The 14,430-nt window shown below is 34.1% G+C and overlaps 1 protein-coding gene and 1 long non-coding RNA gene across 2 annotated transcripts; both read right to left on the bottom strand.

The window, feature by feature from the left end:
* Nucleotides 1-2,882: 2,882 nt before the first annotated feature.
* On the bottom strand, nt 2,883-3,362 carry LOC130591099 (uncharacterized). The gene has a single exon (XM_057394013.1). It carries the CDS (start codon nt 3,360-3,362, stop codon nt 2,883-2,885), a length of 480 nt encoding a protein of 159 aa, XP_057249996.1.
* A 5,792-nt stretch (nt 3,363-9,154) lies between these two features.
* LOC125494211 (uncharacterized) lies at nt 9,155-11,682 on the bottom strand. Its single transcript, XR_007270581.2, has 2 exons — nt 11,130-11,682; nt 9,155-10,339 (listed from the first exon to the last, which is right to left on the bottom strand). It is a non-coding gene; the product is annotated as an uncharacterized LOC125494211 (long non-coding RNA).
* Between the last annotated feature and the right edge of the window lie 2,748 nt (nt 11,683-14,430).

Raw genomic sequence — 14,430 nt, 5'->3', positions numbered from 1 at the left:
CAACACGTGTCACGCACTCTCAAGCTACGAAATAGAATCAGAGTACTTAGTTTATTTTTCATTATAAACTGTTTACAAAGATTGTACTCAATACATTTATTGAAATATAATTTCTTTGTTACTTTGTTTCTCGTCTTATTTATTTTGACTCGAAATTTTGTGTATACACCAAGTTTTGAGAATAATATTTCCACGACTCGTTTGCGTCCATTTGGCTGAAGTAAAGCAAACAATTGTGCATTTATTTTCAAGGGTGAGATATGTGATTTGAAATTATGTTGTATATTCAAATGCAATGCGAGATAGTTTGTAATAGATTGAATACCTGTTGAAGTATTAATTTTATGTCGGTAGTTGTGCATCCCAAAATGAGTTGTGCAAGATCATGAATCATTGTGATTTTTAAAGTACCACTTTTATCACATATTGTTAGTGGAATTAACTATCTGTTAATAAAATAAGATAAAATTTTATCAGGTTAAATAATAATGATTGTTTGATGATTGCGATCATATGAGATCGAAAATTATACCTTGGAGTGGTTACAACATCTATGATATCGCAAGACTCACATTTGGGAACTCCTTGGAAAATGTTAATCTTTTTGAGACAACGATGACATGCTCATATAGAGTTGTCAACATGCTCAAGATGACACGCATTGGCAATAACTCGACAATATTGTACCTGCAAAACAATTGAAAGTTATTTATTCATGTATAGGTTAATTTTGGTTTTAAAAAATAAGGAATAAGGGTCTAATTACTTACTTTTCTCACTGAATGAAAGGTCGCTAATTGAATCCCAGGAGCATTTGAAATATCAATGGATGATTGTAAGGAGAAAGGAGTTGATCGAAAACAAACAACCCTTTTTTTTTGCTAATTTATCGGAGTCATACCTATATATTTAGAAGATATAATTAATTCATTAAAAAATAGTAATTTAGGATATACATTAATATAATTATCTTGTGCATAGCATGTAGACAAAGAAGTAGTTAAGTCATCTACTTTGTTAACATAAATCCTGGAGTAAAATCCTGTTGTAAGATATGTTCGGCCTATGTTTAAGATTGAGATAAAAATATGATCATATATTAATATGTCATTTACAAATATGAAAATGAAATGCAAATGCTGATAATTCAGGCTAGTAGTTCCATAGTGTAACACGGAAGCTCTTTACATGTAGACCACATGCAAAAAGAATTGGACAAAAATCAGCTTCGGTGTTAAGATGTCCATCTTCAAGTATCTGCACAAATTCATTCCACATGGTTAACTTGATAATCGTCTAACTGCGAGTACGAAATTCGATAGTGTTAGGAACATTTTGTGTTAATTGAATATAGAGATAATATGCAAGTTAAAATTTTTTAATTAGAATAAATGTACGTTTTATCCATTATCGACAAATCTCTTTTAACTGAGTTTTCTCTAACTGACTCAATTGGTGAAACATATAGAATTAATCCCATTGCATCTTAACAAAACCAAAATACTATAATTAAAGTTAGCTTCCTTCACGCTAAGCATAATATTAGTTTAATTTAGATAAAGGGGTAGTAAAAGTACCAAACACCATATCTGTACGATTGGCATGAACATGGAACCGATTGAAAGCAACTAAATTGTAGAAGAATGTGGGAATTGCAACGTCATCATGTTCTTCGCGTATCACAATTGTTTCTGATGCTATTGTCACTTGTTTCCAGTTAGGAACGATTTTATTATTCTCATCGGCGTGTACAACTTGTACTCCACGAGTACATAAATAAATCCCTCGTGAAACCTTCTGTGAAGTTTTCAACATGGGCGAGAAATATAGTGCATTGTACGCACTCACCCTATCATTAAAATCAAACTTGCTAAGAGTGTCTTGTACCATTGTGAAATAAATTTACACTACATTAATCTAAAGATTTTTTTACCTCAACATCAACGAAAAGAATTTTCCATATCTGCTTAGTTGTTCCGCGGTGATTGTAATTGAATATATCGGAGTTACGAACCAACCGAGCCCTGACATTATATCGTCGTACCCCGCAAGGGTATAAATGCATAAAGGGTGGATAATGGAACTTCATCCTAAAGAAAATGTTAGACATAGAAAAAATAGTTACATATAATTTGAAAATGAGTAACATGATATACGTAGTTAAACATCACATTACAATATGTTAGGCATCAAAATAAGATAATAATCGTAATGATGCAATTTACGATTGAAGACTATATGATCACGATATGAGCATGACATAAATTAGGTAGAATCATGACTATATTTCAATCAGTTACATTGTGCTCTTATTACAAAGTGGTATTTCAAGAGTGTACACATTGAATACAACTATTCAGAAGGCAATAAAACTTCTTTATATACAATATTCTTTGTAAACACCCCTTGATGTCCTTGTACGTTTCCCTTTTTACCACAATCTTTGTTGTGTTCTCTGAGGTTCCGTGTGACAATGCCACATAGAGTTGTCCGTGGCTGAATACATGATCTGGTAGGTATATGCCAACATGGGGTATAGTTTGCCCCTGAGACTTGTTTATTGTCAAGGCAAAACTAACCTTTACTGTAAACTGCTTTCTAACCAGCTAAAATGGAAACTTTATATGTTCAACACTCTTCAATGGAATTTTGGGCAGGAAAACTTTGTTTCCCCTAGGATGGCCTGTTAAAATTTCAGTATCTATAAAATGCGCCTTCAGTCCACGACAAAGCAACCGTGTTCCATTGTAAAGCCCATTCTTAGGACCGATGTTTCTCAAGAGCATTAAGGGTACCCCAGGTTTCAAACAGAGAGCATGAGGAGGCAATCCCGAAGCTGAAATTGAATTAAGAAACTCTTGCTGATACAAATTTCTCTTATCTTAGGGAACACAATCAATCGAATGGTATGTTATTCCTTCTTCGAGAATTTTCTCAACGACCTTATCATTTATCTTGTCAGCATCTTCGTTTAGGGGTGTGATAATGGCCCTTTCAACCATATAATTTCCTTCTCCCACATGTTGACTTAAATTTGGAAAAACCTGATCAATCAATATTTCAATCGAGACACCGTCAGTTGATGGTATTACCATATGGTTTGGCAGTTTTATCATATGATCTGACACGGTAGGTTCATCTCCGTTGCCAATCGCGAGCAATCGAGACGCAAATGCGCTGTCATCTCTTGATCTCATATTTTCTCTCAAATGCAAAATATTGACGTGTCTCCAAATTGGTGACTTGATAAAAGACGCATTGATCATTTGAACTCTTGTTCCGTTTCGAACCACTGGTAACACTTGTCTGAAATCACCACCAAAGACAATAATTTTTCCTCTAAATGGTAAGTCATTTTCCATTAAGTCTTTCAATGAACGATCAACGGCTTAAAAATGATATATGTGTGTCATTGGAGCCTCATCCCATATAATTATGGCAGAATGCATTAGTAAAGTGGCAGTTTTGGAATGCTTGGTGAATGAGCAAGTTGAGTTGCTATCAGGTTGTAATGGGAGCTGAAAAGTTGAGTGTGATGTTCTTCCTTGATGCAATAATGTCGCTGCAATTCCAGATGTTGCTGTTGGAACGCCAATTTCACCTCTTCCTTTTTACAGTTGCTAAGAGTGCTCTGTATAATAATGTTTTGCCGGTACTTCCTGGACCATCAACGAAAAAAGCTCCACCTGTTTTTGAAATGACAACATCCATAATTATGTTGTACGCATGTCGTTCATCTCTATTAAGAGTGTCAACACACGTGAAGTCCTCTTCTGGAACTGGAACAAAAAAGTACTCCTCCATGATTGCGGGAAGATCGTCGATGTCCTCTATACTTTCAGGTAAACTTGGCAACTCTGTAAGGTCAGAAATTCTTTTTCTCAGCGGCCGTAATAAGCGATCTAAATCCTGCAGTAGCTTTTGAGTGAGAACAACATTGTTAGTTGTCGTGCTTGAAGATGGATTATCCTCAACCATGTACATGAAGAACTCGTCCCATATGGCACATAATCCAATGGGTTGGCAGTATACCAAGATGGTTGCGAATAATCTTCGTAATGATGATGGCATTCTGACAATTGATGGTTCTAAAAGATACTGACGGATGCTTTCATCACTCTCAATTAGACCGAGGGATTCCGCAGCAGCTCTAAATGTCGGTTGTATTACACCATTGAATGTCCTCAGATGTTCAAATGATCGGGGACCTCGCATGTGGTTGAGCAATAATCTAAGGTAAAATCTCTCTCCTTTAAATGGAGATGCTACGTACAATCGACCAATATCTGCCACTCACACCTAGACTTAATCCACCTGTAATGCTCTGGAAATTCTCTATAAAGAAATCTTCTTGCACCTGGATCAATTTCATTCATCTTAAAGAAATGAGTCACCATCGTTCTGGAGTTTCTCGGGTCTTCTAATACGTCTGAAATCAGGCAGTTCTCTTCGAATCTCACTTGATGCATGTTTGGCAAATGGATTTGCAATCGATCTATAGATGGATACATTCGAGTTAAAGAGAATTTGTAGATTTTCCAAAAAAACTTCTGGTGCACAAATCCATCTCGTATCCACGTATTGTGCAATCTCATCACCATTATTAACTTCCATGGATACTCTATTTGAACCCTTATGCATATATTTATAGAGATATTTGACACACTTAATACTGCTGCATATCTCTAAATTGACGTAATGGTACAGATGGACGATCTTGTCGGCGACGATATAGAGGACATGAGTCATTTCCTTGCATTGTTGCATTAGTAAATGACTTTGGGAATCCTTTCTTACAACTCCCTTGTTTCATGCATGGGCAATCCCTGTTGTGAACACCACATGGACTGTGAATCATGTGTTTAAGAGCTTTTTTGTACAACTCCGGTTCTCATTGTTCATCTAGAATTTATGCTCTGACAATTATATCGTAGTCATCCGGAGTGGTTAGCTTGTCAGTTTGTTCGAGGATCACACTACTACATTTAAAGCCTAATGCAACGCCTAAAATCCGTTGCATTAGGGCCAAATACCGTTGCAGTAGGCCTAAGGCAACGACTCCCAACCATTGCATTTGAAGGCGTTGCTATAGGTTTAATGCAACGACCTTTTGGACCTATTGCAACGGCTACCACAAAGCCGTTGCAATAGGTGTAAACAGTAGTTGCGTCATCTATAAGGTCTATTGCAACGCCTCTATATCTATTGCAACGCCATTCGATAGCTATTGCAACGACCCTAATATTCATATTGTGTCCCATTTTGGCTTCTATAGCAACGCCTCCTTATATATTGCAACACTATCATATAACTATTGCAATGCCTTTATGACGATTTTTTTTTCAGTTTCTGTGGGGATATTGCAACGATTATTACTGTAACCTACCGAAAACCTATAACATATTACAGCCCTGGATATATATTTGTAACGATGCAAGAAATGCAAACATACTCTTGAAATGCCAAAGATACTTATCATATATGTATTCTATTTTCCAAAACTAATTGAATTAAGAGTATACATGACAAATCCTAATTAACGAAAATTGATGTACTTAATCAAACCCAACTAATAAATATTTGTTTTAGTACCACAAATACTTCTAATAAGTACATATACGTCATTTTCCTTCGAACCACCAAGTATCGCATCACTGTAATAAAGCTAGCTAAATCTGGCCGATAGTATGTATAGTGAGACGTCTACGTTTGATCTCCTCCAGTTGGTTCATTATTCACCTAAAAATTCAAACATTGTAATAGTTAGTAAGCGTACACAATCAACAACATAAAAAAGGACAAAATTACAGTACCTTGCATTATTGCTATAATAAGAATAATGTGGGATGGAGATGACAATATAAAAAAGACAAAATTACAGTACCTTGCATTATTAATCTAAATAACATGGAGGCAGCTCTTACATATCATAAGAAAATGAATGAACAAGGGATTATATGTGTAATACCTCGTATTTTTAGTATTTATTTAAATAAATAAATATGTATTTTATATTTATTTTCTAAAATAAATATTTTAAACAAAGGATATTTTAGTATATTTATTGGTTTTAAATTATTTTGGCGGGAATATGGCGCCAAAATTGGATTTGTTAAACTTTTGGTTTAAAATCCTAGTCAAAATTACTCAAAAAAACCAAAAAAAAAAATAATAATTTTTTTTAAGCCATTATTTTTGACGGGATTGTGAAGTAAATGGGAGAGTTTTGTTTTCCAAATTTATGATGAAGGTTACAAATCTTGGTTTAATCTCCTAATTTATGGTGAAGGTTACAAACTCTTTAATTTTGAAAATTAAGTACTATCCATTCTACTCCTATAAATACCCACACCTTTAGCCATTTTTTCCACACAAAAACTTTGAAGAATCATATTTCTTACTTCAAAGTTCTTCTTTCTCTTCCTATGTATTCTAGTTTTATATTTCTTATTCAAGTTTCAATTTCTTTTGTTTAAGAAAAATATTTTCATATTTCTTACTCAAAAATATTATGCTCATGATAGATCATTCATGTTTAAATTCATGATTAAGTTCATGTGGTAGATTGCTTGTTGGTTGGCTATGAGAAAGCTCAAGTATAAGAATAAGTGAAGATACTAGTATTAGTTTGTGCAAGATCAAGGTACGTTATGTAGCTAGATCTTTTAAAATGTGGTTTATATGATAAAGTTGTTTATTGATTTTATTGGTTGGATTGGTTTAGAAATTTGATTTAAAATGGTTACAATGTTTTATTATTCACTCTTGAAAGTGAAAAGAATGAATGATTTTATCAATCATTTTATATAGAAGTTTTGTTATCCTTTTTGGAAAATTAAATTATTTTTACAAGGAAAGGTTGATTGGTTTTTATGAACTTTGAATGTTCAAAAAGTTGTTTATGAGGAAGGAGGTTTACTCATGACTTACAAGTCATATTATTATTATTTCCGCTTGATTAATATCAAGAGATTCAAAGTCCACTTGTTGGCAATTATAGTTACCCCTTGATATAGCTCCGTGATGGGATGACTAGCTTGGGGGTGTGCACACTTAGCAAAATAGAAGGGGAGATAAGAAGAGGAATTGTTTTCAGGATTATTTTTAATCCAAGTTGTTTGGAAAGAGTTTATTCTTAAAAGGTTATTCTTGAATTACTATTCAAGTGTTTGGAAAGAGTTTGTTCTTAAAAGGTTGTTCTTGAATTATTATTCAAGTGTTTGGAAAGAGTTTGTTCTTAAAATGTTATTCTTGAATTATTATTAAGTGTTTGAAAATAGTTTTTCTTAAAGAGTTCTTCTTGAATTATTGGTAATGGAGTTTTCGAAATGAAAAATTGTTACGAACTAACAAATGTATTACTTATCTAGTACATTTCGTACTCAGTTTTATACTGACACATATTCTTTTTCCTATTTGGCTTTGCCCTGTTTACCTTTTTGGTAAGCAGATTTGCAGGTAAATTTTGGATGTGCATGGGAGCATACTAGGAAGGGGATCTTCACCTAGATTAGAGTGTTTCATTTATTTTGAGTATTGAGACAATATTTACTTTTATTAATAAAGTATTATTATTTTTGATTAAAGTCTTCCGCTGCAAGTTATTTTGGTTAGTTAGTAGTTGGTTGCCGAAAGCGTGCGTAATACTCCTAAATTACTCAAATATTATTTATTAAATTATTTATTTAAAAGTGAGTAATTTGGGGGTGTTACAATATGTCATTTGAAAACATATCCGACTTTGGTAGATGGACTTCTAAAGGAAGGTAAATTGCTTTTAGCTCTAGAAACCCGGTGGCACAAAACAGGCAAAACAATACCAACAAGAAATTGTGGTTGTAACACAAATTAATTGACATTCCATATAATTTTGATAATTGTTATTTGTTATAGATTATGCAAGGAACTACTAAGAGAGACGAAGCAATTACTGCTAATAACATGTTTTGACTAACATGTGCCTTCGCATTTCACTCACCTATATAAACCTTGGTAACACAAGTGTACACTCGATGGCATCTCCATTTAGCAATATATAAACAACATCACAATGTATTAAGTAGTTATATAAATTCGAATCAGATAAAGTTCAAACTTCAAACATATCTAAAAGGTGGCAAACCTATGAGAAAATTATGTCTGAGATATATATTTTACAACTATTATCAATTCAATAGACCCACAAGATGCAGCCAAAAATAAAAATAGTTGCATCACTTGTCAACCATCTCTCCAATACAATAATATAACAAATCTTTAAAAAAAATTGCGACACCGTGAAAGTTTAACAGGTATCTAATTTAAGATTTACTGACCTGAAGCAAAAGTTATGCCTGCATACTATCATTTCTGAGTTCTAGAGAGAATAAAAGGCCAATTTAGCTCATTTTTCACCTATAAATTCAGACATTGTAGTAGTTAGTAAACACTTAATTTGACAACTAAAAACCAAAAGGGAGTTGATATATCATCTAAAAGCAGCAAGGAAAAATGAATGGTTGATCAAATGCTATGTGCTAGCCACAGCTTATACTTCTTTGTTCCAAAATAAAAGTACTACTTCTCTACTTTATGTCTGATTTTTTTAGAGAACTATTATACTCCCTCCATCCCATATTATAGTATTTGATTCCATTTTTGCACGGGTATTAAGGTCAATGGAATCTAAGAGGAAGGTAAAGAATGTTTACGTATTGGAAATAAATTATATAGGGAAAAACCTGATTTTAGTAAAGCGAGTGACAATAAGTGGTGAAAAAGCATTAAATGCGTGACTAATGCAACCCTTGAGTTAAATAAACAAAGCAAAAAATTATTTTCAATAAGCAAATAAATAATGGTGGCATAATTTTTCTAGGAAAATCATGGAAAGGTGTAGAATAAAAAAACGGAAACAAGAATTACATTTTGGGACACTTTAAAAGGAAAGAAGCGATATAATATGAGACGAAGGGAGTATTTATTTTGGAATGAAAAGAAGTATTATGTTATACTTATGTCAAGTACTATAGAGCAACCTTTGGAGTATATGTCATCCATAAGATGAAGTTAAGCAAGCAAGTGGATCTTAGGTAGTGAGGAGATAAGGATGCTCCAGATATATGCAACCAATATACTTCGCTAATCATATGCATCAAGTTTTGTAATAAAGAAATGATAGCACAAGTTAATATTGAATACCATTGCAATAACATGAATCCACTTAATACATGTGCATAATCCTAATAATACATCTATTTTTTTTTTGGAAATTAAGTAATATTAAAGCCCAATGCAAACATACACACTAAGATTGCAAAGCAGTCACCACAAACTAACTGGACATGCCCAGCAATTACAATTTCTCAATCCATTCTCTATCTCTAGCCTTAGCTTTAAAGCTTAGAAGCTGAAGACTCCTCTGCTTTACAGAAAACTTAATCTCCTGTACTGTTTTCTCAACCCTCTGCACTGAAGCTTCCCAGTAGGCTATGTTTCTTCTCCTCCAGATATGGTATGCAGTTGCAGCAATTGCAGCAATCACCACTTTCTTTTGAGTCTTCGTCCCCTTGTATCTGCTTCTAAGCCACTGGCTGAGTTGCCTTAGGCTTCTATTGCATCCTTGAATCCCTAGCCAGCCCATGATCATTTCAAAACATTGCTTACTATATGTGCACCTAAACATAAGATGGTCAACACTCTAAGTCTCCTGCCCACAGATGGTGCACACATCATCACTGCAGATACGCATCATCACCAGCCTATCTTTAGTCTTGAGCCTATTCTGGACAGCAAGCCAGAAGATTATTCTATGTTTTGGAAGAGTATACATGTTCCAGACCATCCTGCTCCACTGCACATTGGCTTCTTCTCCCCTAAGCTCTTTATAGTATTTCTTAATACTAAACCCAGCATCATTCATCCAAGCTGTACTTCTTAATTTTTGTGTGAGTGTGTTTTTTGCCTCACAAATGTACCTCCATGCCCAGCTAGAATTGGTGGGAGCCACATAATTGTCCCAATTTGCTTCCTTAACATAGATTTCACTAACCCATTTAACCCATAAGTTATCCTTTTTCATAGCAACACTCCAAGCTAGCTTGATAATACATCTTTTTTGGATGGAGAGAGTATCACCTTTGACTAAGCAGATTGCTCTACACTTAATTATTACTTAGCAAATGCCTGGTAAATAAGAAGCACCTCATGAAACTCGTGTATTTCACATATAAGATTCATCATGGCATTTCCTGCTACTATAAGCTGAGCAAAATCATCTAATACCCTGTTGTTTAATGTCATCAACACAAAACTAATGGATATTGGTTACAAGTTACCATTCACCTTCAAAATGAATTATCTGTAAAATGATAAGAGTTATGCTTAGTAATTGGAATTAACACTGAAATATCCTCAACTGCAAAACCAGAGCCATCCTATTCTAAAAGTGAAACTACCTCAAGTGCTAAACCGTCTATGATCAAGAAAATTATACTAGACAAACAAAGACCTAAAGTACAACTACATTGCAAACGAATGACAGATGAGAAGTAATCATAACCACAATAAGGTTCAGAAAAAGAGCTTACATAATCAATTATATAAAGCAACATAAAATGAATCCACTAACAAGAAAGTTCCTACCCCTCCCCATGAAAAGGCTAAAACTCACTTAAGTGAAGGAAATAGAGTTGTACAACTGATAATTAATCGAAAACTAACCTAAGAGATAAATATGAGTTCTTTCAAACTCGTATATTGGTGTCATTTGAATTCCTTAGCCAGAGTTATCATAGAAAAAACAAACCAAAGTACATCAGACAAATACTCCATTTTAGATTTTAATAATAGAATACCTTTAAATTTCAAACCATATCCTAGAGTAATAGTGTTGGATGTCTTTTTGCTGAAAGTTAATTGTTAGCTGCACATACATCGATTTTTCCTTAAGTAAATCGTCAAGAAATGTATAAAGCTAATTTGAACTAGAAGAAAGAAAGGCAATCTTGAAAATTATTTGCTATATATCAAAAATCATGTCAAGAAAGAACTGATGGTAACCCTAAGTTTCAATTTTCTATAAGCATGAACTATATATGAGAAAGAAATTTCGAACAAAAACCCCAAAATCACGAAAATCAACTAATTACCTAATCTTGAATTGGCCAAAAATTGGAGTGAATCAAAGAACATACAGAAGCACTAGTAACTTAGGAGATCAACTTTACTTCTTCCACTCGGAGACCAACAACAACAATTTTCTCCATTATCTACATCTTTTTGGAGGTATTCCCAAAAGGAAACTTGATGCAAGTTTGACAAAAATTAAACAGATATGGATATTTAGGGCTGGGAAGAGAAATTAGAGTGAAGGAAGCTCCAAATTAAACGAAAGCAAGAAAGATTTTTTATAGTTCACCATTTGATAGAGGAAGGAGTGAGAATGAGAAAAGGGATAACTGATGAGGAAGAAAAAGAAAACGCAGAGGCGGCGAATGAAATTGCCTATGTAGTCCACTAATATTAAATGAATCATGGAACCGTTGCCTTAGCTTAACACATGTTGTTCCATTAACTCAAGGCCGACCTACTGCAACGGTAGTTAATATACCGTTGCAATAGATCCTCCTATTGCGACTATATCAAATGGATCATTGCAATAGCCTCATTTATTGCAACGGCTTACCAAGTGTCGTTGCATTAGACTCTTTTCAATTGTTGCCTTTGCTAAAAAATCTAGTAGTGTCAGCAACATATGAACATGCGGAAGACCCCTCTTTTGGAATTCAACTACATATACATAAGCAACCACCTTTCCAAGTATTCCCCTTTCTAGAACATCTATTTTTAACTCTTTAAATTTAGCATGAAACACCCTTGTCAGTAGATCTGGCCGATCATTTGGGACTTGTCCAGGCAATAGTTCTGATTGTATTTCCGACCAAGATGGATTGCATGTCATTGTCAGAAATATGTTTGGCTTGCCAAACTTTTGTACCAAGGCCATGGCATCTTGGTACCTCTGGTGCTTATCTCGTGAGCTTCCTACGAAAGAAGACGGTAGTATCGTCCTTCGACCAACCTTCTCTGTAGATGAAAAATAAATAAAAATTTAATGTTAATTGAAGGGTTTTATTTCATAAAAAAGAGTATTGGTATAGGTTAATCAATTTGAACATGTGTTATGCTCTCCAACATTTAGAGAATCATCTAAACCCTTGTTCAAATCAGCACGTATCTTGTCTTGATTTAGTGCAATCTATCTCAGCTTGGATGCTTGCATTTTGACACAATTATCAACAACATATTATTGGAGTAGACGACCACCTCTTAAGAGTAGAGAATCAAGATGTTGTCGCATCTAAGGAGCAAATTTATTGTTGTTGTTAGAATGATATGAGTATGAAGTTATCGGAAAACAGGACATACACATATAGAACTTTAAAACAATTTTCACCTGAAACATATATGCATAGAATTTTCGGCATGTCAGCTTCCTGCCAGTAGTAGTACAACTATTTAAATCCCAACCATAAAAGCCATAAGGAAATAATAGAGGATATTGTAGTGGATCGTAATAACTCGTTGTATCTTTGATATACATCAGTTGTCCATTGATAGGCTCTATCATAATATCTCGCTCTTTTAGGTTAGTCATGTCATCCCCTCCAACGATAACGGCTGCCACCTAGGATGCTGAAGGCATTGAGTATTGACGATTATTAGCAGGTTGCTCTTGGATGACAAACTTGCAATCGTGTATGTATGTACGTTGTGCAAGATGTCGAAGATTATGAACAAAAGGATTATGGGAAGTTAGAATATTCTTAATTCTGTCAATGATGTCGATCCGTAATGAAGAATTTTCGGCTGCACGATTTTCATTTTCATGATCAATGTCATAAATGTAGAGTTGAAGGAACCGAGGACGATCATTTGAGTTCAAGGGCAAAAAAACCGCCTATGCGGTGATAAATTTACATTTGAGCGCGATATGTATACACACCTTGATGTGCGTTGGCCAATTCATCATCTATTTCTACTCCCATTGAAGTGAATGCGAAGACATGGTAATACGTACAAATGTTCTGTCTAAAGTGAATCCCATTATCCGACTGATCAGAGAACAGGTCAAGTAAATTAGTGAACAAAGGCAACTCAGGTAGATTTACTTTCCATTTAAGCAGCAAAGTTCAGGAGATTCTGCTCTGAACAGGCATGCTTGACAATGTGGACACGTTGTCATTTTAGGCAAATTGAATTTAGCCACCCCTTGTGACTCGGTGTAATTTCTTGCACAATTTCGATAACCATGTCTCCCCACTTTTCGAACCATTACATCATCAGAGATGAGACTTGATATGTTGTTCGCATGGGATCTATTGGTATTACCGATTTCAAAGAATGGATCAGGCAAACAACTTTCTCTCTCAGCCTCAGCTAAGCGTGGAATGTCTTTTGCATCGGTTATGGGTTCCAACATATCTGCATTTGTTCTACTACTTTCTCCTACACAAAAGTTTCGACTGAGCAAGTTGCGTCCATTTGGTAAGTCCCCGTAACTTTCATTAGGCATTTGAATATGATTCTCAACATTTGCCTATGTGTCGACTGAACGGAGTTCACTAATGGGGTGTGCTGCATGATTGAAAAGGTTTATATTTGATGAGTACATTAAATGGTGTTTTGTATATTATCACTTTTATTCTATTTACTTTAAAGATCTTACAATCGTGTATTTCGCATCCATCTCCATCGACAATATGATTGTAGTTAGTAATGTTTGTCATGTGTCTTCTATGTTCTGAAGAGTTGGAAGCATTGTCACGATTTTGAATCATGTTGTGGCCTTGTGCAGATGTTGTTTGAGGTTGACTTCCTTGAGAAGCAACGACATTTTCTTCACATCCACGGGCATATTCAAATCGTCTTTTTGCATTCACGTGTCCTCTTTGTTCAGGTGTGAATGATTGTCTGTGATGTCTTTTCCTATCACTCCTTTCCTCCTTTGTTGTTGAACTTTTTGTGCTTCGTTTTCATCCATTACGAAACTACATAACATATCTTAACTTTGTTATTGAGATATACGAAATGCTATTATTAATTTTAGAGTAATCCCTTTATATATAAGTTATATTTTATAATTGTATTTTGTTAATTTTTTGTATTTAATTTTCATATAACTAGCTATCTTTGAATATATACACACCTATTAATTCTTATCTTTGCCTATCTAATATTATTGAGGTTTAATATTCAATTAAGTTTAGTTCAGTTCAGTTCAGTTATTTTATGCCGAAGAGAATAAACCTTAACTTATATTTGTGAGGTTTAATAACTTTACTTATAATTTATTTAGCAATAATTAGTGACATAATTTCTATGTTTCAAACAATGAGCTGATAGTTGAAAATGAATTTATTTTCAATCTTAGAAACTAACTATAAGTAA

Source organism: Beta vulgaris, chromosome 4, assembly GCF_026745355.1.
Source record: "Beta vulgaris subsp. vulgaris cultivar EL10 chromosome 4, EL10.2, whole genome shotgun sequence".
Classification (NCBI taxonomy): Eukaryota; Viridiplantae; Streptophyta; class Magnoliopsida; order Caryophyllales; family Amaranthaceae; genus Beta; species Beta vulgaris.
The sequence above is the reverse complement of the archived record's forward strand: the minus strand, read 5'-3'. Positions and strand labels throughout refer to the sequence as shown.